Genomic DNA, 26,216 nt, shown 5'->3' with positions numbered 1-26,216 from the left:
ACCAAGCCTCAGCCATTGCTGAGCTCAGCACTCACAGTGCAGCCAGGAGCCAGTACAGGAACTGCTCACCCCACACACAGCCTCCACCTCTCCCAAAGTCTGATATGGTGGGGTTGAGCTGGGATGAAGGAAACACTAGTTTGTTATCATATCGATGCTCAGGAGGTGGGATAGCTCATGGGTGTGTTTTTGTGGTGTTGAAGAGATAGGACTGGAAAACAGCAGGTAGTCTTTTGTTACTCGAGGTTTGGGGGCTCAGGGATGTACCTGGATATGGCAAGGATCAGTTTGTCACTGTAAGGTTGCAGAAGGACCCTGTGACCCTGTTCACTTCTGCCAGCCCTGTTTTTGCAGGGGAAGTGCTGCATGGGTGCTGCACACACCTGGAACATGTGGCCAATATCTCTGCACAGGCAGAGACAATGTGGGGAGGGAAAACTGGGTGCGTCCCAGGGCTCCAGCAGTGCCAGCCTTGATGGCATCAGATGGGGAAACCCCAAAGGAGACCCGGCCTCAGGTGCTGCCAGAGAGGAAAGCTCCCAGTGGGTCTTCACCAGCTGGCTTCCTGTTGCACACTTCCAACAAATGTTTTTCTTCTTAAGAATTTTCACTACAATAAAATGGCAAACCAAACCCATTTCCAAGGGAAAGCAGCTTGGGTGGTGGACGTGTCCTGCAAAAAAGGGATACAAGCACACACCACAAGCTGCGAGAAGGAGCGAGCCTTTTCTTCAACTCAGGGACACAAACCCCAGGGCCAGATTTCACCCCGCATGCTCCCCATCAAACAAACCACCACAATAATAAACCCCAAAGAAATGTCCAGCCCAGGGGCAAGGGAAACTGAGTCACAGCAGAACCCGCCTGCCTCCACTCCGCCGGGATGCAGGGATGGGGGCAGGCACGGTTGGTGAATGCCGACCCCCGAGAGCACCGGGGAGGGCTGTGCATCCTCGAGGGCGTTCCTGAGCCTCGGGGGGACACTCGTGCCCCGGAGGGCACCGCACACCAGTGCGCCACGGTGGGATCCCCATCCCAGCGCTCCGGCCGGACTGACACGGTGGGGGGAGCACCGCGAATCCCGGGCAAGCGGTGGGCGCGGGATTCCGATCCCTCCCGGTCCCGGGGGGCGGCTCACAGGCAGGAAGCGTCCCGGGGTGGTGGCGGCAGATTGGCAGAGCCCTGCTCCAATGGAGCGGCGGCGGCAGCCCCGGCGGCTTCGCACCGCCTGCGCTACCGGCCCCAGCCAGCCCGGTGCGGGCGCCCCGCTCCCGCTCCGCTCCCGCTCCCGCTCCGACAGCGCCATGGACACATAGCCGCGGCGCCACGCAGGAAGGTAGGGAGCGCTCCCCGGTCCCCAGCCGCCGAGGGGAACGAGCGGCCGCCGCCGCCCCGGCTTCGCGGTGAGGGACGCGCGGCTGCGGTCGGGCAGCTCCCGGAGCTGTTTGCTGCCCGGCTGGAGAAAGTTGTGCGGGTGTGTGTGTGGATGTCTGCGTGTCTGTGCCCCCTCGCAAAGCAGCTGCCAGGGACTTGCCCTCCCGGCTGCTTGTGAGTTCCCAGGGCTGCTCCCCCTTCTCCGCCCTCCGCGCCTCCGCCTTGCCCGGAGATGCTCGGGGTTTGATGTTCCTGGACTGGCATGTTTGAGCCCCTTCCCCAGCCTCCACAGACCACCCCCTACCATTCCCGATTTGGACACCCCTACTGTGTCTGAAGGGAGTTTTCTGGAATGCCAGGCAAAGCCTCCCCCCTGGCAGGGCCCCCTCTTCTCCTGGGGGGTCCAGGGAAAAGCTGCTCCCAATTAGGAGAGGCGCTGAGAGAGGCGCTTTCCCATGCGCGGGCGCTGGCAGGGCTCTGCCTGCCTTGTCCCTCCTTGCCCCGGGATGCTGTGTCAATCCCAGCTTCTCTGTCCGTGCCAGCCCCATGAGTGGCCAGCACTGGGCTGTGCCCACCACCACCCTCACCGACAGGCTGTGTCACCCACCAGGTCCCCACCAGCTCTGCCTCTGGGCTGGTGAAGGCTGTCAGAGATGTCCAAGGCGTGGAGCTTGGCTTGGACATCTCTGTCAGCAACTCTGACCCCACTGTGATGGGGCCTGAGGTTACCTTGTGCCTGGTCCCCATGGATGGGAAGAAGCCCGGCGCTGCAGCAGCTCACCAATGTGTTTTCATGCACACAAAATGGTGTTGGACTGTGTGGCATAGCCAGAGCTGAGACTTCTGGGGCTGCCCAAGCTCCTTGTGTGCCAGGAGGTGGCTGCCCCACGTCTGGCTGTTGTGTTTGCAGGAGGAGGTGGCGTGTTTGCACTCTACCTGTTTACAGGAGGGCAGGTCACAGCTAGGTTATGGCGTGTGCAGTGACATGAGGCACACTTCATCCCAGTCTGGCACAGGGAAAGGGTCTTCAGAGGGAGCTGGGAGCTGGTGGAGGACCTCCTGTGATAGGGACAAGGATGTGAAATGGCCACAATGCCTCCTCATCAGCTATACACCCTCTGCCTTACCAACCTGACACTTTTTGGGCAGAAACAAAGGGGCAATATGTGCTCTCCAGAGAGCTGCAAACCAAGCATGGCAGCAAAAATGGGACTGGAGCTGGGGGACAGGGTCAAACTGGTGACAGCAGGGCTGTTCTCAGGGTTGGATGTCACCAGCAGTGGGTGAACAGGGTATGTGGGGTTCAGTAGGGTGGTGGGGAGGACTCCCTGGAGGTTGCAGCTAATGGCAGAGCCTGCAGGAAGGTGGAAGAAAAGCAGCTCTGGTCTTGTGCTTCCTATTCCAGGAAGAGGAACCTCACAGGGAGGGGAAAACTTGACTTGATTATATCTAATAAGCCACTTTTTCCCTGTCCCAGCAAGCTGTCCCGGCGGCGGGGGGAGGAGGATGCTTGGCCAGTGCAGGCCCTGTTTGTGAGGGATGAATGAATGACTCACAGTGCACTGAGTCTCTGCGCCGTTCTCATCGCAGCAGCAGCAGCAGCAGTTCCCCTTTGCAGCTGCTGGGCTTATCAGAAGCTGTCATGCTGGGTGGGCACCGAGGTGGCCCCACAGCTGCAGCCCATACATGAAGGTGTCCTGCCTCTCCTGCCCCTCTCACAGAGCTCACCTGGACCATCCTGAGTGGGGAAACCCTCACGGATGGCCGCAGTGCGTGACATCCTCACCTGCCATGAACTAGCTGAGCACTCAATTTAAACCCTTTATTTCCACCCTGCTCTTGTTCAAAGGCAACTCCAGGCTCTTCCTGCTCACACAGGCCTCAACCTCCCTCTGGTTTCCTGCCGAATGCGTTCCTGGAGAGCTTATTCCCCTGTGGGTTTGTGCCAACATTGTGCTTTTAGTTCAAGACCTCTTCTCCCTCTCCAGTGTTTACCCTGCTATATTTACAGCTTCCTCGTTAGGCTAAGCAAGCCAAGGGATTCTTGCCTCCCCTTCTCCCGCGGGTTTGGCTCTGGAGAAAAACCCCTTGCGAGATGCTTCCCGCAGGAGGGGCAGGTGCCGGCTTGTGCCTCTGCTTTTCCTCCCTTTGGAAAATTTCTGCATCTCTCACAGCTTGTTTCCCCTCCTCTTGCTTAGGCATGAAAGAGGGTGGCTCTGCCCCTGCCCAAGATACAGCCAAGCGCAGAGTTTGGATGGTATGAGAACTCTTCCCTATAGGCAGCACACGGGATCTTCAGCAGCATTTGGGATGCTGATACAATGCCAGCATAAGGGATTAGCCCTGGGATGTCTGAGTTGGCTTGCTGGGATGTTTAGAGAGTTTTTGGTTTTTCTAAGTGTTCCTGTGGTTACCACAGCATCGCATGTGTGAAAATCACCAAATCTCTCTGGCCAGGGATGCCATGACCTTATGACCTGAGTTTCTACCAGCAAATCTCTCTGCACCTCCCAGGGATGGTTTTCTTCTCCCATCCAGGTTATGAAGGTGGGGAAGGGCAGATGCCTTGCAGTTGTGGTAGAGTCTTGTCCAACAGCCAGATTCCCATGGACCATTTCCATGGAAAAAGGAAAATTCCTCTGGAGATTAGTAGCAGGTTTGCAGGGATCAGTGTGTAATTAGGAATTGTCTCTCAAGTTTGACTGCTTCCCAGGTCTCTGAGTCACCCTGGCATGGCAGTGGAATGGGGTGAGCTTTGGGCTCTTTTTGAAGGTCACAGCACCTGCAATCCCTGGAGCATCTGCCAAGCTCTCCAGTACAGGTGGATGGCTGGGCTGGGCTGGAAGGTGCAATTCCTTCCCTCTAATGGTACGAGTCTGGGACGTGGCAAAAAAAACCTCCTTCTGCTCTGGTGTTTGAGTTGGGGGCATCCAGTAAAAAAGAGACAAGAAATCTGCCAAGACGTGATTTGCCTCTGTATTACCAGGGCTGCTCACTGAGGTTACATTGGTCACATCTGACCAGCACAGCTTGGGCTTGCTGCAGCGGGCATTGATCATTGCTGAAAAGGCTCTTGAGGAATTTTGGAAGAGTCTGGGCAGGGGAAGATCACATCCACCTGCTCATACATGTTTCCTAAAGATGCTTTTGGAGAGGACGAGAAGGCTGGACAGATCTCAGGAGATCTGACAGGTTGGACATGGGGCTGTCCCATGCAGGTGGCGGTGGCCTGCATGCAGGCAAGACTGCATTGGCCAGGAGAAGGGAGGATGCTGAAAGCACTTTGGAAATCAGCCTGGGACTCCCCAGAGGCTGCTCAGCTCTGGTCCATTCCTCTCAGTACAGAGAGAGCCAAAATAGAAACTGCCTAATGAAAATTGTTATGGACCCGCAGAGATTGCCGTATAGGGAGAGGTGGGAAAGTTCAGGGCTCTGCCATCTAATGAAATCCTTACGGTGGAAATAAAATCATTTGGGCATCTTCTGGTTTATTTCACCTCCCAAAGTGAAAACAAGGCATGCCAACCCTTGTTGAGGAGCCAGCGCTGATGACACACTGAGGGGAAGAAGGGAAGGAAGAAGCTTCCAGCTTTGGTGGACCATCCTCTCTGCAGCTGTTTGGGGAGGATCTTCTGACCCATTAACTTTGAGGAGTGTTGTGCTCAGCTGTAGCTAAGTGTCATCCCACCTTGGGGAGCTCCAGACAGGGCTCAGGGCTGCTGCCTGCCATGCTGCTGGCAGCCTGAGGGGCGTGGATGTGCTCACAGAAGAGCACGTGGGGGCAGTAGGGCTGTCATGGCATCCCTGGAGCCCCTGGGCTGGCGTGGCTCTGCCTGTCCAGCTGTTTCCTTTGCTTCCTGTGCTTTCACCATCCCCTTCCTTTGGGACAGAGGGCTTTCATCCTAGCCAGACCAATAGTCCCAAAGGCACATCACCAGTCCCTTTTTGATGAAGGTTGGCATGGGCATCGGTCCCTTTTGAATTCAGTAACATCATGAAAGGCGCAGTTCAGCCCTTACCTTCCTGCAAAAATGGATAGGGAAAACCAGAAAGGGCTGTCATGAAGGGTCCTCGTTGTGGTCCAGCCCAGTGCCGTGCCAGTGTTGTGACAGAGCTCACAACAGCTGTGCTGCAACAGCCCTGCAAAGGTCCCCAGGGACCGCCCGGCCCAGTGGCCCAAGTGGTTTTTCACAAGCCGCTGTCACGCAGGGTGCCCGGGCCAGCTGGAACCTCTCCAGACTTCCTCACAGGGCCAGGGCCAGCCCCCGGCTGCTGGGGAGTTCTGCAGGAGTCTTTGCTTTCCATGAGTTTTGCCTGAGGGCCTCAAGGCTTAGGAGGAGCTGGTGGACCCAACCAGCTATTGCTTCATCCTTGTCTTGCAAGGGCCAACACGCAACCCCGGGGGTTCCGTGTGCTTTGGCTGCTTTTGATTGTTTCAGCTCCTGCAAGGCTCCCGCTGGGCTGTTTCATGGCCCCCTTGAGGCTGCTCCACCCTATCCTGGCTTTGAGTTTTGCAGCTCCATGGCTGGAGCATGGCTGTGCCAGGGGAGGCATCCGTTTTCTCTGGCCTCCCTGATCCTGTGCCTAGCTCCATTTCCCCTCTCCAGCTGGGACTGTGCCCACAGTCCTTGCACCCCAGCATACAAAAAACAGTGCACATAGCAAGCAAGACGAGTGCCTCCATTTCCTGTGCTGGCACAGGGAGCAGTCAGTGTGAGGTCTCTCAGAGTATCTTGTTGACACAGCTCTTGGTCTGCTGTTCATCCACATTCCTGCTTCCCAGCTTTTTGCAGATATGCACTGGGTTCTCTGACAGCTCCTGAAGTGGTCTGGTTTGCCCTGGAGATGCCATGAAGAGCTCTGAGCTCTCAAGGCACGGAGGCTTGGGCTCAGAGTGGTCCAGGAGGATGGTGGGATGCCCAAGCTCAGATGGAGCAGCAGTGGTGCTTACACTGTGCCTGGTGATGGAGAGATGAAGGACTTGAGCAAGGCAAGGTCTGTGGGGAAGCAGCCCTGGGGTGCTGCTCTAAGAATAGGATGGTGCTAGGGCAGCATGTCCTGCTGCATCCCCAGACTTTGTCCCCATGAGATATGTCCCCACTAGGGTGCTTGAAGGTGAGCTCTGCATGGAGAACTTTCTTTCTCCAGTGCCTGGAAAGGTCTCTGAGAGGTTTTATCACCTATTTTCCCCACCTATCAAGGGCAGAAGGACTGTGCAGCAGCATTTAACCCTACAAAGATATGTGGGAGACCTCACATTGCTGCTGGTGATGTGGCTGCTGCATCTCCATCAGCACAGCATTTCAGGGATGGCAGCAAATGCCTCTCTGCCATCCCTCACCACAACCAGAGGAGGGTGGAGCAGAGCCAGAGGCAGCATTTGCGGCCAGCTCTATGAATTTCCAATTACCAGCTCGCCTTGCCACTGTGTGAGAGGTTCCTGCACCTAATTTTTGGTGAAACAATCCATTTTTCTCAGTAATTTAATAGCGTGGGCAGGCTGCTTGCTGTCGGGGAGCCAGCAGCGAGCACGGAGGAGCCTGTGTGCCGGGCTGCCGGCCGTAACCACCTTCCCTGGGCGACGCAGGAATGCTGACCTAATAGAAAAGACATTTAAAGAGGAGTTTTGGAGAGCAGCGCAGCTCAGATTCAGCTCATGCGCATGGCTGCTGATTGAAACAGGGCCTCTCCACGCTCCAGCAGGTCCTGGGGACCGGCATGGGCAGTGGGGGCATCCCTAATGGGACACAGGCACCAGGGCACAAGCCATGCCAGCCATCAGTTGGCACAGTAGTTGCTTTGTTTTCCGGGAAAAAAAGTTGCTCCGGGGGGAGCCGTCCCAAGTTGTGAACTGAGGCTGGGTTCTGCGCCCGGCTGCGGTTCTCCCAGGCTGGAAAAGCCGTCGCGTTTTGCTCTTGACATTTTCCAAATGAGATGTTTTGATTTATTCTTTCTTTCTTTCTTTTTTCTTTTTTTTTTTTTTTTCAATTTATTTTATTCCCTGCCCCAAGGTAATGTTTGGAAGACAAATTTAGCTCGATTTTACTCAAACCTTTTTTTAAAAAGTAAAACCACTGAAAACTAAACAAGGCCTATCATTTAGAACAAAATGTTTTGGTTTTCATTTTCCTTTTGGCATGAAAAACACAAACTTCTTTTTTTTTTCATTTTCCTCTTGACCTACAAACAATTTTACTATTTTCTTTTCTCCTCCTTGTTCATTCCCAAGACCACATTGTGCATTGTGGCCAGGGAACAGGCGAGCCCTGGTGCTGTTCCCAGTGGGATGGGGGTCCCGGGGTGGATGCTTTCCTGTGGAGACCAGAGGAATCTTGCAGAATCAGGCAGGAGCCACTCTCCCTGCTGCCAACACTGACTCAGCTGGGAGCTCCTTGTGGAAAAGGGAGGCCCCTGGCTGTGGGTCTGTTCCAGCTCTCTCAGGGGGATGTGAACCCCTGGGCAGGGCAGAGCTGTTCTGCGGGTGCTGTGCTCTGCTGCTGGGCATCCCTACCGAGAAGGGCGAGCTCTGGCATTGCCTTCTCTCCTTGTTTATTCAGGTTTAAAATTAATCTGACCTTCCCCTGCTCAGACTTGTGCAAACACGGCGTGTCCATGGGCAGGGAGCTCTGGCCAGCCTGAGGGGAGTCCTCTCTGTACCCAGCTTGTGGCATTACTGTCCCCTCTGGATGAGGTCCCCACGAGGATCCGGGTGCAGGGGGATGCTGGGGCTCCCTCCTGGCAAAGGCAGCTCTGGCGTCCATCAGCGCACGGTTAATCCTCTGGTGCGAGCTGCCAGAGGATTGAGGGCTTGGATCAGGAGTCTCCGAGCTGGACCAGGGGTGGCTGCAATGCTTCCATCCCGGGAAGGAGCCCGTGAACGAGAGCCAGCGATTGTTTCCCCAGCCTTGAGCCCCTCCGCTCCCCGCCAGCCCAACCCTGCATGTCCCAGCCTTTGCCAAGTCCCAGTTCCCGGCTCTGCCCCAGCCTCACCGGGAGCCAGCCGGGCAGGGAGCAGGGAAGGAGCGATGGGGAGCAGCACCGCCGCCAGACTTGGTGCAGAAGCAAGCACCCGGCTCTTCCACCACCTGATTTTATTTTACTCCCCTCTCAGTGCCTCGCTGCATACCACAGCCGTGCTTTTTATAGCCCCCAGCTGCAGCCTCGGCGTGCTCCCAGCCAGCTCCCCGCCGCAGCCCTGCTCGCTCCATGCCAGCAGCCCCGGCCAGGCAGGGGGGATGGACGGCATTCCCGGGGTCCCTGTGGCGGTTCAGGGAGCGGAGAGCATGGGCTGCGGAGGAAGGCAGATCATTAAACCCTAACCCGGAGCCACGCTCCCGTGCCGGCGGAGGCGCTCCCGGAGCCGCATGAGTCACCCCCCGTCGCAGCCGGCACGTGCCGTGTGACAGGTCGAGGCCGAGCGCTGGTGGCCCGTCCCTCTCTGTCCCCTCTGCCGCTCCCAGGCAGCCCGAGGCACCAGCTCCTTCCATGAGCCAGCTGGCTCTGCCGCGGAGGGGGTGCTGTGTCGGCTAGAGGGGCACCCCCTCCATCCCCGCCATCCCCTCCATCCCCGCCATCCCCTCCAACCCCTCCACCCCTTCCATCCCCTCCATCCCCGATTGCCCCCCAGCCTCTGGCGGGTTTACAGGGAGATTAGAGGTTCCTGCCCACTCCCCGGCAGCGCTTTTACGAGCATCTGGGGCTCGCTGCTGCGTTTCCACTTCTCACAGCACTTCCCCAGCTGGGATGCTGCTATGGGATCCGGAGCGAGGAGGAGGAGGAGATGAGGTATGAGGCTGTGCTGCCTGCCGGGAGCACCCCTTTGCTGGGCTGCGGTGGGGTTCGCAGAGCGGGGCGGGCGGGGAGCGAGCATGCTCGCTGGGAAGCGGCGGGGGGGCCGGCGCCTCGCTCCCCGGCCTTTCTCCAGACGTGATTTCACCACCGCGGGGAGGGAGCGCGGCCAAGGGACAGGCCCTGCTCGCCCCGCCGGCACCCGGTTCGCTTGCCGGGGCCTTACTCACTTGGGCCGTGCCTGGGGATGCCATGTGCCTCGGGACCCCGCGGGGCAGGCGCTTGGAAAGCCTGGACAGGCAAAGGGAGAGGGATAGGGGCGGGGATGGATGGGGGAGGGGTCCCTTCCAGGCTCCCAGCACAAAGTCCCCTCCTTACCGAGCTGGGAAGGGCGGCAGAAGGCAGTGGTGAAACCAGATGTGCGCTGGGCATCTCCAGCTGAGCAGGTGGGCCGGGATGGAGCCACCCTCCGTCGCTGAGCTGATGCCTGCAACTGCTTCCCAGCCTCCTGCTGCGACTTTCCAGAGATGGACATGGCAGCATGGAGAGAGAAGCGATGCTGTGGAGAGGCAGCATCCTGCTTCAGGGATGGATTTGGGGAGATAGTCCAAGGAGAGGGCTTCTCCAGAGGTGTGTGGGATCTCTGGGAATGGGAGGAGCCCTATGGGACCCTGCCATGTCCTCCTTATTTTGTGTGGGCGCAGGGTGTTGGGTGCCTGCGAATAATTTGAAGTCTGGGCTCAAAGACCATCCAGCTTATTTTACTTCCAGCAGGGAGGCAGGGAGAGGCCAACCAGTGGAGTACCATGGGACTGCCATATGGCTGCTGCCAAGCAGCTGGAGCCTGCCAGCCTTGGCTCCGTGCAGGCAGGGCAGTGGACAAGGAAAGCAGAGAGTTGGGGGGGTGACAAGGAAGGGATGTGCAGGGGTGGGTTCTACAGAAGCACAGCTGTAATGTTGACCCAATATGGGTCAACATTAGAGGGGAGCCCTCCCAAATCTTCTCCCTCCTGGAGACAATGAGTTTCAGTCCGTGAGGGATGGGGTCTCACTGACAGCACCTCAGCCCTTGGTCAGCTGGGGGGGCTGTGGGAAGGGGGAGCTGCTCGTGCTGCCGGCCAGGTGCCGAGCATGACGGGAGAGGGGAAAGCCTCGGAGACTCGTTCTGAAACAAGGCTGCCCTTTTCTTCTACTTTACGACTGCATTTTAATATCCACAAACATCCCGCCCTCCCCGGGCTGCTGCCAGCAGAGCCTGCATCGCCTGCGCCTGGCCTGCCGAGAAACCCCGGCCAAACCCTGGGCCCCAGCGCAGGGGAGAGGATTATTTTTCCCCCCCTCTTTTTTTTTTTTTTTTTTTGTGAGATATGTTTTCTATAGCTCTAATTGGACGGGCTTGAGCCCCGGCCAAGGCAAACACACCTGGGGGAGCCTCACTTTACAGACCCCATCTGCTGTGCCGGGGGCTCTGCTCCCCACACAGCCGCTGCCTGGCCCCTTTATAGGGGAGGGGGCTGCTGGGGGTGGGGGGGTAGGACCGCTCCCACGCCAAACCCCTGAGCAGCCTCCGTGGAGGAGGAGAACCCAGCGAGGCGGCGCAGGGAGATGGTGCAGAGGCAGCGGGGGCACCCAGCAGAGCCTTGTCCCACAGCAAGATTCCAGCCCGGCGTGGAGCTGAGGTATCTCTCCCCTGCCAGTGCTGCTGTGGTGGCACAGGGCTCTGTGCCCACCAGGGTGGGATGCTGTGGGTGGGAGATGCAGCAGGTACCAGCAATGTTTTGCCTTCCCTGGGGTGAAGAACAGCATGTTCATCAAGAGGTTGCAGTCCCTAAAATCTGCGTGTGCCCAGGGAGGGAGGATGTGGGGGTGCCCCAGCATGTCGGGTTATGTTTTGGACTACAGGGCTATCTAGCCCCTGAAACCTATCCAGGGGCTGTTCTGGACAGCAGACCAGGGACATCAGCATGCCGGGCCACTCCAGTGGCTTGCATTGACATTCAAATCCATGCTGGGCTGAGCTTTAGGTACTTCCTGCAACTGTTGGCTTTTTGTGGGATGTTTTAGCTGGGCTCTTCCCCTTCCAGTTGTTTCAGGATCTACCTCCAGTGCCCCCATACCAGCAGGCAGAGCAGTGGTGGCACCCTTATGCCAGGGTCTCATGGGCTTCACTTCATATCTGTACTTAGCCCAAGCCAAGAGAGCTGTTGGGGGTCTCTGGTTCACCCCCTCTGGGGCCAGGGTGCATACCCTGACAGGACAATGTGTGCCAAGGAGCAGCACACTCAGGGGGCACCCAGCACTTGGCTCATCCTGGAATACATTTTTTCCTCCCTTCCACACACCATCTAACAGGGGTGTGCATGGCACAGTGCCGTGCCCCTACTCCATCCTCAGGGGTGTATCAGCACACCATCCCTTCCTTCTCCACCTGCCCTGGGTCACCAGCAGCACCAAAGAGGCATCACCGCTGCAAAAGGCGCTCCTGGTGCTCGAGGTGCCACTGACCACTCCCAGGAGGAGCTCTGGCCCCCGTGCACCCTCTCCCCTCTGCCTGCCAAGGGTAGTACTGTGTTTTCTTGGGGTGCGTTGCCACACACACCCCGCAGCGCTCCAAAGTACTTTGCACCGGCGCTGCTGACTCGGAGCAGTAAGAACTGAAGTGGCAGCTTAAAATAGAAAGGTGGGATCCAGCCTCAGCAAGGCCTGCTGCTCACTTCGGGTGGTTGGGATGAGCTGTGGGGAATTGCACAGGCTGGAATGTGCCTCTCTTCCCCTCTGGCCAGGCCAGAGGATCTCTCTGTGCATGGGGGGAGCTTTGGGGCACAGCCGGAGCTGTGGCAGTGCACAGGGCAGCTCAAACATTTCATGAAGAATTTTAGAGCTGTCCTGGCCTCCAGTCAGAGCAGGCTGCAACGGGAACATTTCGAAATTCTTTTGGATGAGGAAAATTCCATGGGCAGCCCCCCTCCGGAGAAAGTTTGGGATGGCTGAAATGTTTGGAGTGAGAGGCTGCTTGCTTTTGTTTACCCTGAACTATAACGTTGGAGGGGGGGAATCCAAATGAAAAAAGAGAGACAATAGGAGCCTGTAAACAGAGCTGGCCCCGAGTGGGGCTGGGGCTTCTCTCCAGCTCTGGGGAAGGAGATGTGTCAGCATACTCACTGCATGGCTCTGCTTTCCCCCTCTTGGATACAATCACACTTAATCTTTCAGAACTTGGCTGGGCTTTTTTCCTCTAGCAAAAAAATGAGCCCGACGGTGTTTTTCCAACCTTCTCAACTTAGGCAAGGCTCAGCCCCCATCCCCTGGCCCTGTACAGCAGCCCCCATGTTCTCCCATTCTTTCCACTTTTTGCCACATTTCCATCTCATTTTGGCATGGGCACTGCCATCTAGTTGGCTTGGGAAAAAGTGTGATGTGGGGGCATGGATGCTGCCCCCCAGTGAGGAGTTTTCCCAGCCTCTGTTCCTGCCATGTGCCTCACAACCAGCTGCCACCTCTGAGCCACCTCCATGTGGCAAATTTGATGACCTTAGAGGTCTGTTCCAACCTTAATTATTCAATGATTTTATGAAAGCAGGTAGGATTGACTCCAAGCTTGGAGAAGACAGGTCATGGTTATCCCACCAGGAGAAAGAGACTGGCACCATTATCCCCACATCACACATGGTTGGGGCTCTGCAATTTCCATCCCCCTGCCCCTCACCCACACTGCTGGTGGTGTACAGGAGGTTAATGGGACACCCTTTGCTGGTGGCTTTATTTGGACCACCCCTTGCTGATGGCTTTATATGGCTGCCCAGGTGGCCCTTAATGACTCCTGAAATCCTTCTCTTGCCCAAAAGGGATTTTGTTTTGCAAAAGGAGTGACAGCAAATTGCTAGCTGGGGGAGCATTTGTGTAAGGTGAGCTGTTTATTTTGGCCCTGCTGCGTTTTGGCTGACCCATGCGCCTTCGTGCCTCGAGGATGGAGCTGAGCCTGATGGCTCCTGGGCTCCAGCCAGCTTTGGAGAGGGGGAGAGAAGGGGGAGCATGGCCTGTGGGGGATGCTGTGGGGCCCTGCTCCTGATCAGAGTTCCCAGCCCCAGGCTGGAGTTCATGAGGAGCATCAGAGGGAGCTGGGTGTGCCTGGGGTGTTCACAGGTATGTGCATGTGTGTCTATCCCCTGCATTTATGGGTGCATGTGCTCTTGTGTCAGCTCCAGGGCCAGCTTGTGGGGGAGCTTTGTTCTGGGAGGTGCAGATGGTCCCGGGGGAGCAGAATGCAGGCTGGTGCCCAGCTGCTCTGCCGTTCTGGGAGCTGTGCGCTCACTTAATTCTCTGCCAGCCTGGGCTGAGCCCAGGAGCAGAAAAATGTCTCAAATCCCAAAATGTTCCTGGGACAGGAAAAGCCTTTCCCACCCTGCTGTAATCACAGGGTGGCCCAGCTCTCTGCTGGCAGGTCCCACCCCTGTCCCCAGATCCAGCACTGTGCCCATCCCTGTCCTGTAACCATGTGCCAAGGACACTGGGGATGCAGCACCCCCTCCCACCAACTTCCATGCCTCCACCCTAAAAATAATCTCCAAGCTGTAAAGAAACCCACCAGCACTGCAGCTACAGCGCTGGTAGGTGTCTTTACAGCCGCGAGATTATTTTTAGGAATGCCTCTGGCACGTGGCTTTGGAGAGAGGAGTGTGGGGATGGGGTGGAGAGGGGGGCGCCCCTTCTCTCCCCCCTCGGAACGCAAGCACTGCCAGCTGGCACAGTGTCAGGGCTGCTGGCTGCTAACAGAGCCCTCGCTGTTCTGGCCCTTGCCGATGCCTCCAGTTGCAACCAGGAGCCAGAGAGCTCTTCCTGCAGGATGGAGCAGGGGAGAGCGGAAATCAGGGCGTTGGGGTGAGAGTTTCCCGGCTGGGGTAGGAGCAGAGCCTGACCTCCATGGGGCTGCTGGCAGGCTGAGGTGTGTAGGCCCCCCCAGCCCCAAGCACCAGGGACTGCTGGCTCCACAGAGGACAGAGGTGACCCTTGGGTTATGGAGGGGTTTGGGCTTGGCTTTGGACACCAGCGGGGCTGGGGTCGACTGGGTATCACCAAGGGGTTGGTGTGGTTGCATGGAGATGTGTGTTGTACCTGGCTGTGAAGATAACTGGACAATATTGGGGTTATCTCTGTGTTTGGGCTGAGCTGGGCTTTAGCTTATGCCTTATGCCAGGGTTGCATTTGGTTTAGCCCCACATTTGAACTGTGTGACCCCATGACTGGGCTTTGGTGAGGTTAACCCTGTGTTTGAGCTGATCTGTGGGTCAGCTCCACTCCTGATCTGTGCCGAATTTAATGCCACATTAGCATGGCATAACCACATGTTTGAGCCTCACATTTTGGCTGAGCTGGGTTCAGCCCCAGTCCTGGGCTGGGCTGAATTTAACCACACATTTAGACTGCACTGGATTTAATTGTCCCCCTGGGCTGGGTGGAATTTAATTCTCCTTCTGGGCTGTGGGGTATAATCCAATATTTGAGTTGCCCTGAGTTAAGTCCTGCATCAGGACTGTTCTGGGTTTAGTCCGATGTTCAAACACAGGTCTCATGGGACTGCCTTACAGGGAAAGACTCCTACTGGTTTTACTGGTTTAACTGGGGTAATTCCAGTGCACTGGGATTGCACAGGCGCACGTTCATGCAGTGAGGGTGGAATCAACAGTGCTGCAGGGATGGGATGATTCCAGGGCCCTGGGCAGAGCAGCAGCCACAGGGACCTGCTCAGACCATGCCATGGCTCCTCAGTGAGGCATGGTGCTTCTGCAGGCCTGTCAGGTGCAGAGGGATTAGCAAGGCACGGCTCCAGAGGCACATTTCCCCACAGGGAAACAAGGAGAGGGGAATTCCTGCGGTATTCTGCATTTCAGCATAGGACGTTCTTCCTACAGCAATCACTGGCAGACAGGAGAGTTTGTAGCACGGGGCCAGGGATGCTTCCCCAGCTCCGGGGATGCTCAGAGTGGTGCCATCTCTGGGGCATTAGAGCCAGCTTTGGGCCTCTGCCCATTGCTTTTTGCAGGTGGGTGACTCCCATCAAGGCCCGGCACAGGGTAGGCAGAGCTGCCAAGTGCTCTTGAGTTATTTGCCATATCTCTGTTGCAGCTCCTAACACCCTAGGAAGAGGTTAAGAGGCACCCCAGCTTTCTGTGCTTAGTGGGGAGCATCCCAAGTCTTCATGCTGCCATGTGCAGCCTTGAGGCACAGTATCATCTGCTTCTGTCCCTGTCCCCATCACCCCAGCTCTGTGTGCAGCCCACTTGCTTTGAAGAGCAACTTCAAATGAAGCAAAAAAAAAAAAAAAAAAAAAAAAAGGAAAAGAAAAACATCAACAAAAACCTAAGAAAACAAAACCCAATGTGTTTCAAAGCCCTGAACACAATGGAAAGTTGGCTTCCCCCAGGAATCTGTGCTGGGCTTTGCCAGGCCACAGCAGGGCATGGCACAGATCAGCTGTGCCGAGGGAGCTGTCACACCCAACGTGGGCATTGGTGCCGGTGCACACGGCCATGGTTTTGAGGGAGGTTTTGGCTTTCAACACTTTAGTTTGCAAGCAGGAAGGGGCTTATGTCAGGATTGCTCCCCACCACTGGCCAAAAACTTTTGCATGAGCTCAGGTGGTGCCCAGCAGAACAGCAGGATCTGGGTATGGAGAGCAGGGAGAGCAGGGGGGTATGGAGAGTGAAACCTTGCATTTCTGGCTCACACCCACGGGTGCCAGAGCCACCTGGTCACCCTGGCCATGCCAGTGACAGGAGCATCCTGTGCTGGGGGAGCAGGGTCCAGCACTGCTGCCCTTCCCAGCAGGACCAAACCACACGCCCAGGCTGAGCCAGGTCCCTCTGCCCTGGCTGTGGCAAGGGGATGGGATGTCACCCAGCCTGGGCTGGCGGCAGGCGTCTCTCTGGCCAGGATTAGCATGAGGGGAGGAAGAAAAGCTCTCATTGTTCCCTCTGTCCCGGCTCGGCTCCAGGACCAGTGTGCCGGGACTCTGTGTCCCCAGAATGTGTCACTGCTAGTGCAAGCATCAAGGGATGTTTTCTTTGCCTGTGTGCCCATCTGTGGGGGTGTGGAGCCTCCAAGGAAGGTAGGCTTGGCCACTCGCACACTTGTGTTCATTTGCACGCCTGTTTTTCCCTTGGCCAGGGAGTTTGGTGGCAGAAAATAAGGGGATCCTTTCTGGCCAGGCTGTCTTGTAGCACCTGGCCCCCTGCCCTGCTTCTGCACCTGGGGCACACGAGGGCTCTGGTCCTCTCCGGCTCTGTGGCTCTTTCCCCTTTTGTTTTTGGCCTTTGGGCAGGCAAGAAAGGGCTTGCTCCTTCTCTCTGCAGTGATTCTGTGTCCCCGGGGATAGTTTTTGGGACTGCTCATGTGGGTCATTTACTGGGTCAGCGTGTCTGGAGGGGCTTGGTGCTGCCTTCTCACACTGTGCTGGCAGGGGGGCCCCTCTGAGGCAGGGGAGCTCCTGGAGTGCTGGTCTGAGGATGGGGAGCTCTGCACAAAGGGTGATGAAAGGTGGAAGATGAGGACTGGCCATCAGGATGAGCAGTCTTAGGGTTAGGTTTAGGGTTAGGGACCACTAGGGTGGGGGTCTGGGTTAGTGGTCCCTGACCAGACTTAACCACCAGGGTCATTATGGAGAGGGGCTGGATACCCTCTGCAGTGTTTGAATGAAAAACCAGGGTGGTCATGAGAAGAAATTATTTTATTTTAAAGCTGTTTTTCTCTCTGTATATTAACATACTCTCCCTTTTTCCTGACACACACACATACACCCACTCCCCTTCCTCCTCCCCCCTGAACTATTCCTTCACTCTAGCCCACGTGGTTTCTGGAGTTATTTTTGGTCTCTGCTTTTAAGAAAAAATACACTCATTTTCGTCTTCTTCTTTTTTTTCCTTTTTTTCCATCACCAAAATATTTTACTTTCAGGCCAAATGTTCCCAGTTACTTACCAGCATAGTTTTGGCAGAGACTTTTTGACTGATATTTTTTGGGAACATTTCTAGGGTGGTTTGGTAGGAAAAGCTTATGACAGTCTCATGAAATTATTTACATTTGGGGCTTGTGTTTGAGGCTGCCTGGCATGCTCAGAGCGGGGTTGATGTGGGGTGCCATACGCCTTCCCCCCTGCAGCAGATTGCCTTGTAGCTCTTGCTTCCTTCGCCAGGCGGTTTGGTCTGTGGCCATGGACACTCAGCCACAGGAGGGGAGCTGGCTGCTGCTCTGGGGTGTCTTTGCTGGGCTGGAGCATCCCTCCCTCCACTCCCTCAGCTGTTCAACGCAGGGGGACACAGATTTATGCCTGCAGATTTATGCCTGCAGATTTATGCCTGCTCTTGGGGCTGGCAGGGAGCTCCCTGCCTTATGTGCCCTGAGCCCCTGCCTGCAGCTGGGAGCAGAGTGGGTGTAAATAAACAGGCATGTCCAGTTGTGAGGGGTGGGCAGGGGAGAAATCATTCATTTCTGACTGACAGAGACTGTGTGGCACTCCTGGTAGGGACAGTGTGATTCTGGCCAGGGTGGATGCCCTGGGGTGATGCTTGTTGGCACAGACAGATGGGGCTGGGATGGACAGGGTGACACTGGCTGATATGTCCTGCTGATGCAGGACTCTGCAGGTGGCTCTGGATGCTTTAGGTAGTTCTGGCTGGCACAGAAAGACTGCTGGATGGGGTGGATGTCACAGAGCACTGCTGGCTGTGGTGGACAGGGTGATGGTGGTGGGGCAGGACAGGGCAGCACTGGCTGTGTTGCCCAGGGTGGCACTGGCTGATGTGCCCACAGAGGTGTAGGTTGGCATGGAGAGGGCGCACATCCCTGACCCTGCATCCCCTGCCCCTCTCACTGCTGATCACTGAGTGTGAGGAGGGGATTTCAGCCCCATTCTCCCCCACATGGAGCCTTACCTGGACCAGCCTCACGGGGGGTGCAGGCACGGGCAGTGAGTGATGGGACACTTGGTACAACCTGAGCTGTCACAGCCCTGCTCTCCCCAGCTCTGTGAGCCTCTTTAGATCTGATTGCTGTCACCTGCCATGTAAATACAGGCCAGAATTTCTCCTTGGTCCCATCTCACCCCAGCTGCACATGCACAGGTCTCTGGACCACCCTGGGGTTGGGAGCCAGCCAAGGCTCCCAGCACAGGATTGGAATGGCAAAGAACCCTTAATCCCAATAACCCGCACAGCCCTAAGCTCCTGGTCAGTGTTTGCCCCCTGCATCCCTGCCCCAGGCATGGGGACTGCTCAGCAGCCAGGAACCAGCTGTGACTGTGGCACAGACACTGCCAGATGTCCCAGCTGGGGTCCCGGGATTCAGTCCCTGTTCTGTCCCCAGCAGGATGGGGTGAGATGAGAGGGAAATGTAGGATCCAAGGCCCTGCAGGAATGCTGTGGGCTGTGGGCTATGGACTGTATCAGCTGCCCCATTGCTGGGAATAACATTCTCTCCTCCCCTTGTCTGCCTCCTGCAGATGCACAGTTCCATCCCAAGCCTGAGCAGGGTGATGGTGTTCCTCGCAGCAGCCCTGGCATCAGCCTCCTTTGCTATCCCTGAAGACTGGGGAGAGGAAGGTGAGACCCCCACCAAGCACCCCCATACAGCACCCCTCCCCACGTCCCATGAGGCCCCTGAGGGCACCCCATTTCCCCCAGACAGGAGCAGACCTACCAGGACTGTGTGAAACACAGCCCTACATCCTACAGTGATGGCCAACCTGTGTTTCTGCTCATTGCCCAGCCCCAAGTGGGACGAGTCCTTGCCCTGTGGTAGTACCTGCACAAAGCCAGACCCCATAGCCAGTGCCCACTGTGGGATACACCCCAGGGGCTCCCCAGCTGCCCCCCAGGCCTGTTGTGGGGCGGTATGGAGTGCTAACACCCATCTGGGGACGTGTGTCTCTCCAGGTGTGCAGTATGGACAGCTGGGGACAGACGTGACCCTGTCATGCCCTGGTGCCCGTGCCAGGTAAGTCTTTTCCATGCGCATCAAGCGGTCTATCCAGTGGGATGGTTTACAAGGTGGGCTGGGCATCCCTGTCCTCTCGCTGAGCCTGCCTGGTCTCTCCTCCCCAGCTCGGCAGTGCGGTGGAGGCGAGCGGGCGCCGCGGCGCTGCCGGAGGGCTCGGTGATCCAGCAGGGATCGCTGGTGCTGCCCAGCGCCAGCCCGGCCCTCGGGGGCACGTACAGCTGCCACGGCGAGGACGGCAGCCTGCTGCACTCCGTGTCCCTGCGACTGGGGCGTGAGTAGCGTGCCTGGGAGCTGGGCTGCTCCAGGGGAGCGTGGTGCCTGCAGCCCTGCCAGGGCATTGCCAGAAGGGGACTTGGTGTTGGCACTGTGTGCTGGATGGGCTGTGGGATGGGGGACTCCTCACTGACTGCTGTTTTCCCCGGACCCCAGACCTGCCTGGAGTTCCCTTTGTGTCGTGCAGAGCATCTGACTATGAGAATTTCTCTTGCTCCTGGACCTCCAGTGTGGAGACCTTCCTTCCCACCAGATATATCACCACATACAGGTGAAGTGTACCTGCAGGGCATGGAATGGGCTTGTTATGGTGTGAGCTCTGGGTCACAGCCAAGGATAACCACCAGATCCATCTGGCCATCCCACACATGCCCTGGGTTCACCTCCTGCCCCAAGGACTGTGCTGCACCCCAGAGCACGTCCTGTTTTGGGGTGAGCAGAGCACCAAGCCTTTGCTTGCTTTCAGTGGGGGTCTCAGCAGCACTGGGGGTCTGGCACTGGCAGGTTCCCTCCCTGCTGACGGCTCTGCCAGCACCAGAGGGGCAATGAAAGAGAAGCAGGTCATCTGCAAGCCTCCACACTCCGGCATGTTTTAGGATGAAAGGAGCCCTGACAGCATTGCTGCTTCTAATTATCCCTGCAAGCCAAATTAGCGGGCGGCTTTGAAGTCCAATGGAGCTCATAAAGCACAGCCCTGCTGAAAGCTGCAGGAGCCGAGGGCTTGGTGGGGAGGGGGCTGAGTGGAGCATCAGGGGCTCCACAGGGAGGGGGAGTGGAAGCAGGGGATTTGGCAGGCTTTAGGGGGAGGGTGAAGCCAGGCTCTGGGGAGCTGCTTTTATCAGTGCCTTTGCTTCTGTGTGATGAAATCCCAGGCAGGGAAGGGTGTCCCATTTCTTTTCCCTGGGATCACCAGCTCCTGCTGCCAGGCTGTTCCCTGGAAGAGCTGGACATGGTTCTGGCTCTTTCCCCCATTCTGTCACATGTGTGTACCAGCGTGGGAGTGTGGGGCTGCTTTGCAGTGTGGACTCCTGTCCCTCCTCTGGGTCATGGTGGGGCTCACTTTGTGCTGCCCCCTCATCCTAATCATCTGCTTTTCCATCTGTCTCCATGGCAGGAAGAAATCCCTGACAGGCGAAGAAAAGCGGAGGTAGGATTGACTCCCACCCTGCTCCTGCTCCCTGGGGACTGGCCCCCATCCCAAAGACTCTGCTGCTGCCTTCAGCAGGGACCCTAAAGCAACAGCTGGGGGTCCCCCAAAGGGAGCCAGCTACTTCCCAGCTACCTGGGAGTCTGGGAGAAGGGTTTGCCTCAGGGAGAAGGGTTTGCCTCAGGGAGGGACCTTCCCAGACAGAGCATGGAGCTGGGATGAGGATCCCTTCTGTCACACTCAGAGGGATATGCTGGACTCTGAAAGGATGAGTGCAGCTGAGCCTGAGGGGCTAATGTGACCATGTTCACAGGGGTGCCAGGATGAGGGAAGAGATGAGGATCAGACTCTATGTTTCAGAAGGCTTGATTTATTATTTTATGATATATATTGTATTAAAACTATATTAAAAGACGAGAAGAAAGGATTTCATCAGAAGGCTAGCTAAGAATAGGAAAAGAAGTAATGATAACAAAACCTTGTGTCTCGGACAGAGAGTCCGAGCCAGCTGACTGTGATTGGCTATTAATTAGAAACAACTATATGAGACCAATCACAGATGCACCTGTTGCATTCCACAGCAGCAGATAACCATTGTTTACATTTTGAGGTGTCTGAGCTTCTCAGGAGAAAAAAAATCCTAAGGAAAGGATTTTTCATAAAACATGTCTGTGACAGGCTGCCTCCTCCACACAGGGTCCTGGCATGAGGGTCTTCCATGGCACCTCCTCGGCAGCATTTGGGAACTCTGCATGGTGGGAGGGTAGGACATGTCACCAGCGTGCCTCCCTGTCTGCAGGAACAAGAATGGGCACGTGGGGCTGTGCGTGCAGGATCCGTCCCGCCCCGGCACCTGCACCGTGCACAGGTCAGAGTTCTGGAGCTCCTACCGCCTGAACATCACCGAGGTGAACCCCCTGGGCTTCAGCTACCGCCTCCTTGATGTCACCATGCAGGCCATCAGTGAGTCCCCACCCACCCATCCATCCATCCATCCATCCATCCATCCATCCATCCATCCATCCATCCATCCATCCCACTGTTTGTCCATCCCTGGGCAGTTACCTGTGGGGGACAGCAGGGAACCCTGTGCATGGCAGTGTGGGGTGACAAAGGCTTCCTGTCCTTTCCCACACAGTTAAGCCAGACCCTCCAGAGGGCTTGGTGGTGGAGCCCATCCCTCTGGCCCCACGGCGGCTCCACGTGAGCTGGAAGTACCCTTCCTCCTGGCCAAAGGAGCCCCACTTCCAGCTGAGGTTTCGGCTCCAGTACCGACCTGTCATCCACCGTTCCTGGTCCGTGGTGAGTGTGCAAGGGAAGGCAGGGCCAGCACAGGAGCAGGGAGTGCATGGGGCGAGGGAGAGGTGCCCCTGCCTGCCCCACAGCTCCCCTCTGCCTGGCACAGGTAGAGACGGTGAATCTGTCTGAGGTTATCACGGATGCCTTCGCCGGGCTGGAGCACGTGGTGCAAGTCAGTGCCAAAGATTTCCTGGATGCGGGGAATTGGAGCGAGTGGAGTGCTGAGGCCCGGGCAACGCCAGTCAGAGGTGAGAGAGGGACAGGCTGCAGCCTGCAGTAGCCAACCACATTGTGCTATCCTTCCCCAAAATCCCTCCAGAACTCTGAACTTCCCCTCTTCAGTCCCTTCCCCATGGCACTCATTCCCGAAATATCAACCAGAGTGAGTCTCAACTCCATGGCCACTTTAGGTTGGGAGGCAGAGCTGCAGGAGGACAAAACTCACCAAATCTCCCAGCTCATGTCAGTCTAGAGCTGTGCTGATGCCATTTGGGGGTTGCCCCCACAGGCTTGGAATAGAGAGGGGCTTCCAAAGCACCATTAGCACCCTTGGGCTCGTGGGACCTCTGGGGCACAAAGACACCCTTCCACACCCCTCTCTGTGGGTCCCTGGGGTGCTGCAAATGCTTTTGGTGAGTGTTTCCATCCCTTCTGTCCTTCCAGACCTGGCCTCCACAGCAAGAGAAGAAACCACTACATATGCCAGACTGGAGAGCCTGGCTGAGGAGCCCTCCCAGGCTCCCAACCCTGAGCCCATCAGTGAGTAGAGCTAGGGGGGGTGGGCAAAAGGGCCATGTATGGTGCTGAGAGCAGTGGGAAGGGTGTCTTGCCCCATGCCCATATGTGCTGGGCTGGGGGAGTGTCCAGGTGTTTGCCATAGGGTCCCACAGGTGCTGGGGACTGTGACATCCCTCAGCTGTGACAGTCTCTCTGTCCCAGATGGCAGTGACCCCTTGGAGAAGATGGCCATCCTGGTGTCCCTTGGGATCTTTGCCTTCTTCATCCTGGCTGCTGTTCTTGTCATCACCATCCTCATCTGGTAGGCTGGCTTTGGAGAAGGAGGGGCTGTGTGATTGCTGTCCCCATCCCATCCTGAACCCTCAGCATGAGTGTCCTGTGATCCCCCAGCCCTACTCTGGGGTCCCTGCCAAAACACACCCAGTGATGCCCTGTGGGGTGGTTTATGCTCCCCTTGCCCCTGTGCCTCACCAGTGCCTCTTCCCAGCACACCCATTTCTGCCCAGCCTGCCTGGGCTCTTTCCAACGACCCCAGATCCAAGGGACCTTTCTCTGAATCCCCTCAAGATGCTGCTCCTTCTAATATCCTCCCAAAGGCTCCTGCTGGAGAGTCTCACACTCCAGAGTCAGAACAGATGTCCCTCCATGTGCCTTTGCTCCCTGGGAATCCTGTCCCCAGGTTCCCTCTCATCCCACCACCCTGGGATCTCCCTGCTCTGGCTCTGCTGTCAGTCCCTGTTCCCATCCCAATCCCCTCTGGTGACCAGTTGCTGCTGTAGCCCTGGAGCTGACCCACTGGAGAGGTTAAGCCGAGCTGGGAACAGCTGGGCACAGCTGGATGGAAACAGAGCAGGATCCCTGGGAATCTGGGCAGTCCTGATGCTCAGGGAGGCTGCTTGGGGTCTTCAGCCACCAATACTCTCATCCCTAGGCTCCGGGTGAGGAAACACAGCGAGGACAAGACCAAACCCAGCTTTTTGGTTGCTGCCACCCACTTGAAGGCACTACCAAGTGAGTCGGGGTGCAGGGTGGGGAATGGGGGGGAAATGTGGGGCAGGGAACACAGGGCATGGGGCAGGTCAGTGTCTCCAGTGTCCCCCTTGACCCCCTGTCCTCTCTCTTGGCAGAAGCTCAGATCCTGTAGTGAGCCCTGGCCGATCCCTGCTCCCTGCACCCGCTTGCCCACGCGTGGGACTTGATGCCACTGCTGGCCCCCAAGGACCCCACGCCTGCCGGGTCACCCCACAGCTGTGGACATTGCCGGAGCCCCCAGCACCCCGGGGTTGCAGGATGGATCCCAAGGAGAGAGGCTCTGCTCTCGGGAGCATTGGACTGCCTGAGCCCACCAGGAGCCAGCTGGAGTCACTTCAGGCTCAGGGTGACAGGCCAGCTCCACCTCAGAGCGCTGCTAAACCAATGGGGATAAGAGACTGAGCCAGCCCCACTGCACTGCCCAGTGCTGAGGGGGACCGTGGGTGTAGGCTCCGGGGGTGCCAGGCATCAGTGGGGTGCTGCTCCCTGCCTGTCACCCCCCACCTGCCGCCAGCAGGCAGAAGAGAACACCCCCTGCCCCTTCCCTCTGCCCCAACCCCCGTGCTGTGGCTGGACGGAGCAGAGATGCCAATAAAGGGGATATGCCAATGCTATCATTGGCACTGTCCAGGCAAAACCCCTGTGCAGGTGATGCTGGGCCAAAGCGGGGGCGAGTGCCAGCTTGGGAATGGTGCTTGCAGGAGATGCACAGGCAGCAGGGCTGCCTCCCAAACTGTACAGCCCTGTCCCCAGGTGCCTGCAGGGGCTGAGAGAGACCCATGCTGAGGCTAAGTGCCAGAAGGGGATGCAGACAGGCAGCTGGGTGGGACATCTCCCCTGCCCTCACCAGCATGACAGCTGAGACAGGACCCTCTGCACAGCCCCCTTGCTCTGCAAGTGGCCCCCTTGCTGCACCTCGACCCAGCCCCTCTAATGTTTTCCATGTGTTGGCACCTCCAGACCCCGGTGCTCCGTGCCAGCAGCCCAACGAGATCCAGATGGAGCTGGGGGAAATTCAGACAGCAGCAAAGTGTGGAGCAGGGGGAGCAGAGCCAGTGCAGGATGGGGACCCACCTGGGTCCTGGGGCTGCCTCTGGACCCACGGTGCAGAGGGAGCCTGGACTGGGGCAGCCACAAAGGGTCCTTATGTGGGCTGTGTTGGAGGGATCTGAGGCAGGCTGTGCCTTTTGCAACGTGTTGTGTGCCACAGGCTCCCTGCTGCTCTCACTGGGTGCCCTGGTTGTCTCACTGGGTGCCCTGGTTGTGGGGCCGTGAGGGCTCCCCATGCTTGGCTTTGTGGGGTTGCAGCCCCTCACTGTCCCTCATGAGCACAGACACTGAGTGAGGGAGATGGGGGTCAGCCCTCCAACTGCAGTGTGCTGCTGGCATGGCACTGTCCCTGCGCCAGAGCAGAGCTCTCCACAGGGCAGGTAAGGCAGGTCTCCAAGTTGGGAATGTGTAAGGAGCCAGATCTTGCCTGGACTTCCAGGTTCAGCAGCCACATCACCTCTCCCAGGTGCATCCCATGGCTTGTCAGCTCCAGCTGTATCACACTGCCATCATCTGCTGTGCTCTGGTCCCCAGCACCCAGCCCAACCAACACCCATTCTGATGTGTCACACAGTCACCCTTGTCTCTGCTCAGTCCCCAGCATGGCATGGGCAGCCTTCACCACTGGAAACCTCCTCTTGTCACCACCAGGTCCCACTCCTCTGCCACTGTGGAAGGGATCAAGGCAGTGGTTGTCCAGAGATGCTGTAGAACATAGGCAACGTCCATCCCACAGCTGTGGCTCCAGTGTTGGCAAACAACTTACTAATTTCCCAGCATTGGGTGCTGCTTTGGAGACTGATGCCTGCTTGAGATGCAGCAGCACAGCAGCCAGAAAATGGGAGACAACAGCTCTGGCCCCTGTAATCTGCCTGCTTTTAAACTCCAGAAAGTCCATGCATGCTCCAAATAGAAGTTTTTTGCTGCTCTCTGGGAAACCCATAGATCTGTGGTCTCTGTGTGCCAAGCCCTGGTCCCCTTCCTTCGCTGGGGCTTGCCTGGCCAGGCAGTAGGGACACCCAATTCTGGTGACCAGGAGAGGCACATCTGGTCCTCATCACTGCATCCTGCTGCCCATGGCCCTGGAGGGTGACCCCTTTCCTCTCTGATGTCAGGAGTCATGACCTGCCATCCATTTGGCAGCTGAGATACCCAGAGCAGGCAGGAGTCTGCATGCCACCACAAAGTCCTGCCTGCCTGCACTGCAGCTTCCTGCTGGGATGCCCCATGGCTCAGCTCCCTGCCCCAGCAGCTTGTAAATGTGACACACAGGCCTTGGGAACCCAAAGGAAGCAGAAAATCCTGTGCTTTGTGGAATAAAGGTACCTGGTGCCTGGTGCTGCCCTCCCCGTTGCCAAAGGGGAGCATGCACTGGTACTGGACGTGGGCAAACAGGGCTTTCCAGTGGACTGAGAAGATGCAAGGGGAGGGCTGGGGTGAGCAGCAATCTGGACTAAAGGAGAGGGATCCAGATGCCAAAATCAACTTTGTCTTCAAGCTGTGGAGAAGAAAAACAGGAAGAGAC

General features: G+C 57.3%; 1 protein-coding gene across 2 annotated transcripts; it reads left to right on the top strand.

Annotated features, from left to right (window-relative positions):
• Positions 1-1,256: 1,256 nt before the first annotated feature.
• Positions 1,257-25,584, top strand: IL11RA (interleukin 11 receptor subunit alpha). 2 transcript variants are annotated; one of them, XM_058043904.1, is made up of 13 exons: positions 1,257-1,336; positions 18,656-18,755; positions 19,089-19,149; positions 19,257-19,423; positions 19,582-19,696; positions 20,540-20,572; positions 21,372-21,535; positions 21,711-21,874; positions 21,978-22,119; positions 22,535-22,630; positions 22,811-22,910; positions 23,541-23,620; positions 23,737-25,584. In XM_058043904.1, the coding sequence occupies exons 2-13, from the start codon at positions 18,656-18,658 to the stop codon at positions 23,751-23,753; spliced, it is 1,239 nt and encodes a 412-aa protein (XP_057899887.1). In that variant the 5' UTR covers positions 1,257-1,336; the 3' UTR covers positions 23,754-25,584. The 2 variants fall into 2 exon arrangements, with proteins under 2 accessions (XP_057899887.1, XP_057899886.1); XM_058043903.1 differs by lacking the exon at positions 1,257-1,336 and adding an exon at positions 14,103-14,162.
• The last annotated feature ends 632 nt before the right edge of the window (positions 25,585-26,216 follow it).

The sequence above is a fragment of the Melospiza georgiana genome, chromosome Z (assembly GCF_028018845.1).
Source record: "Melospiza georgiana isolate bMelGeo1 chromosome Z, bMelGeo1.pri, whole genome shotgun sequence".
Classification (NCBI taxonomy): Eukaryota; Metazoa; Chordata; class Aves; order Passeriformes; family Passerellidae; genus Melospiza; species Melospiza georgiana.
The sequence above is the reverse complement of the archived record's forward strand: the minus strand, read 5'-3'. Positions and strand labels throughout refer to the sequence as shown.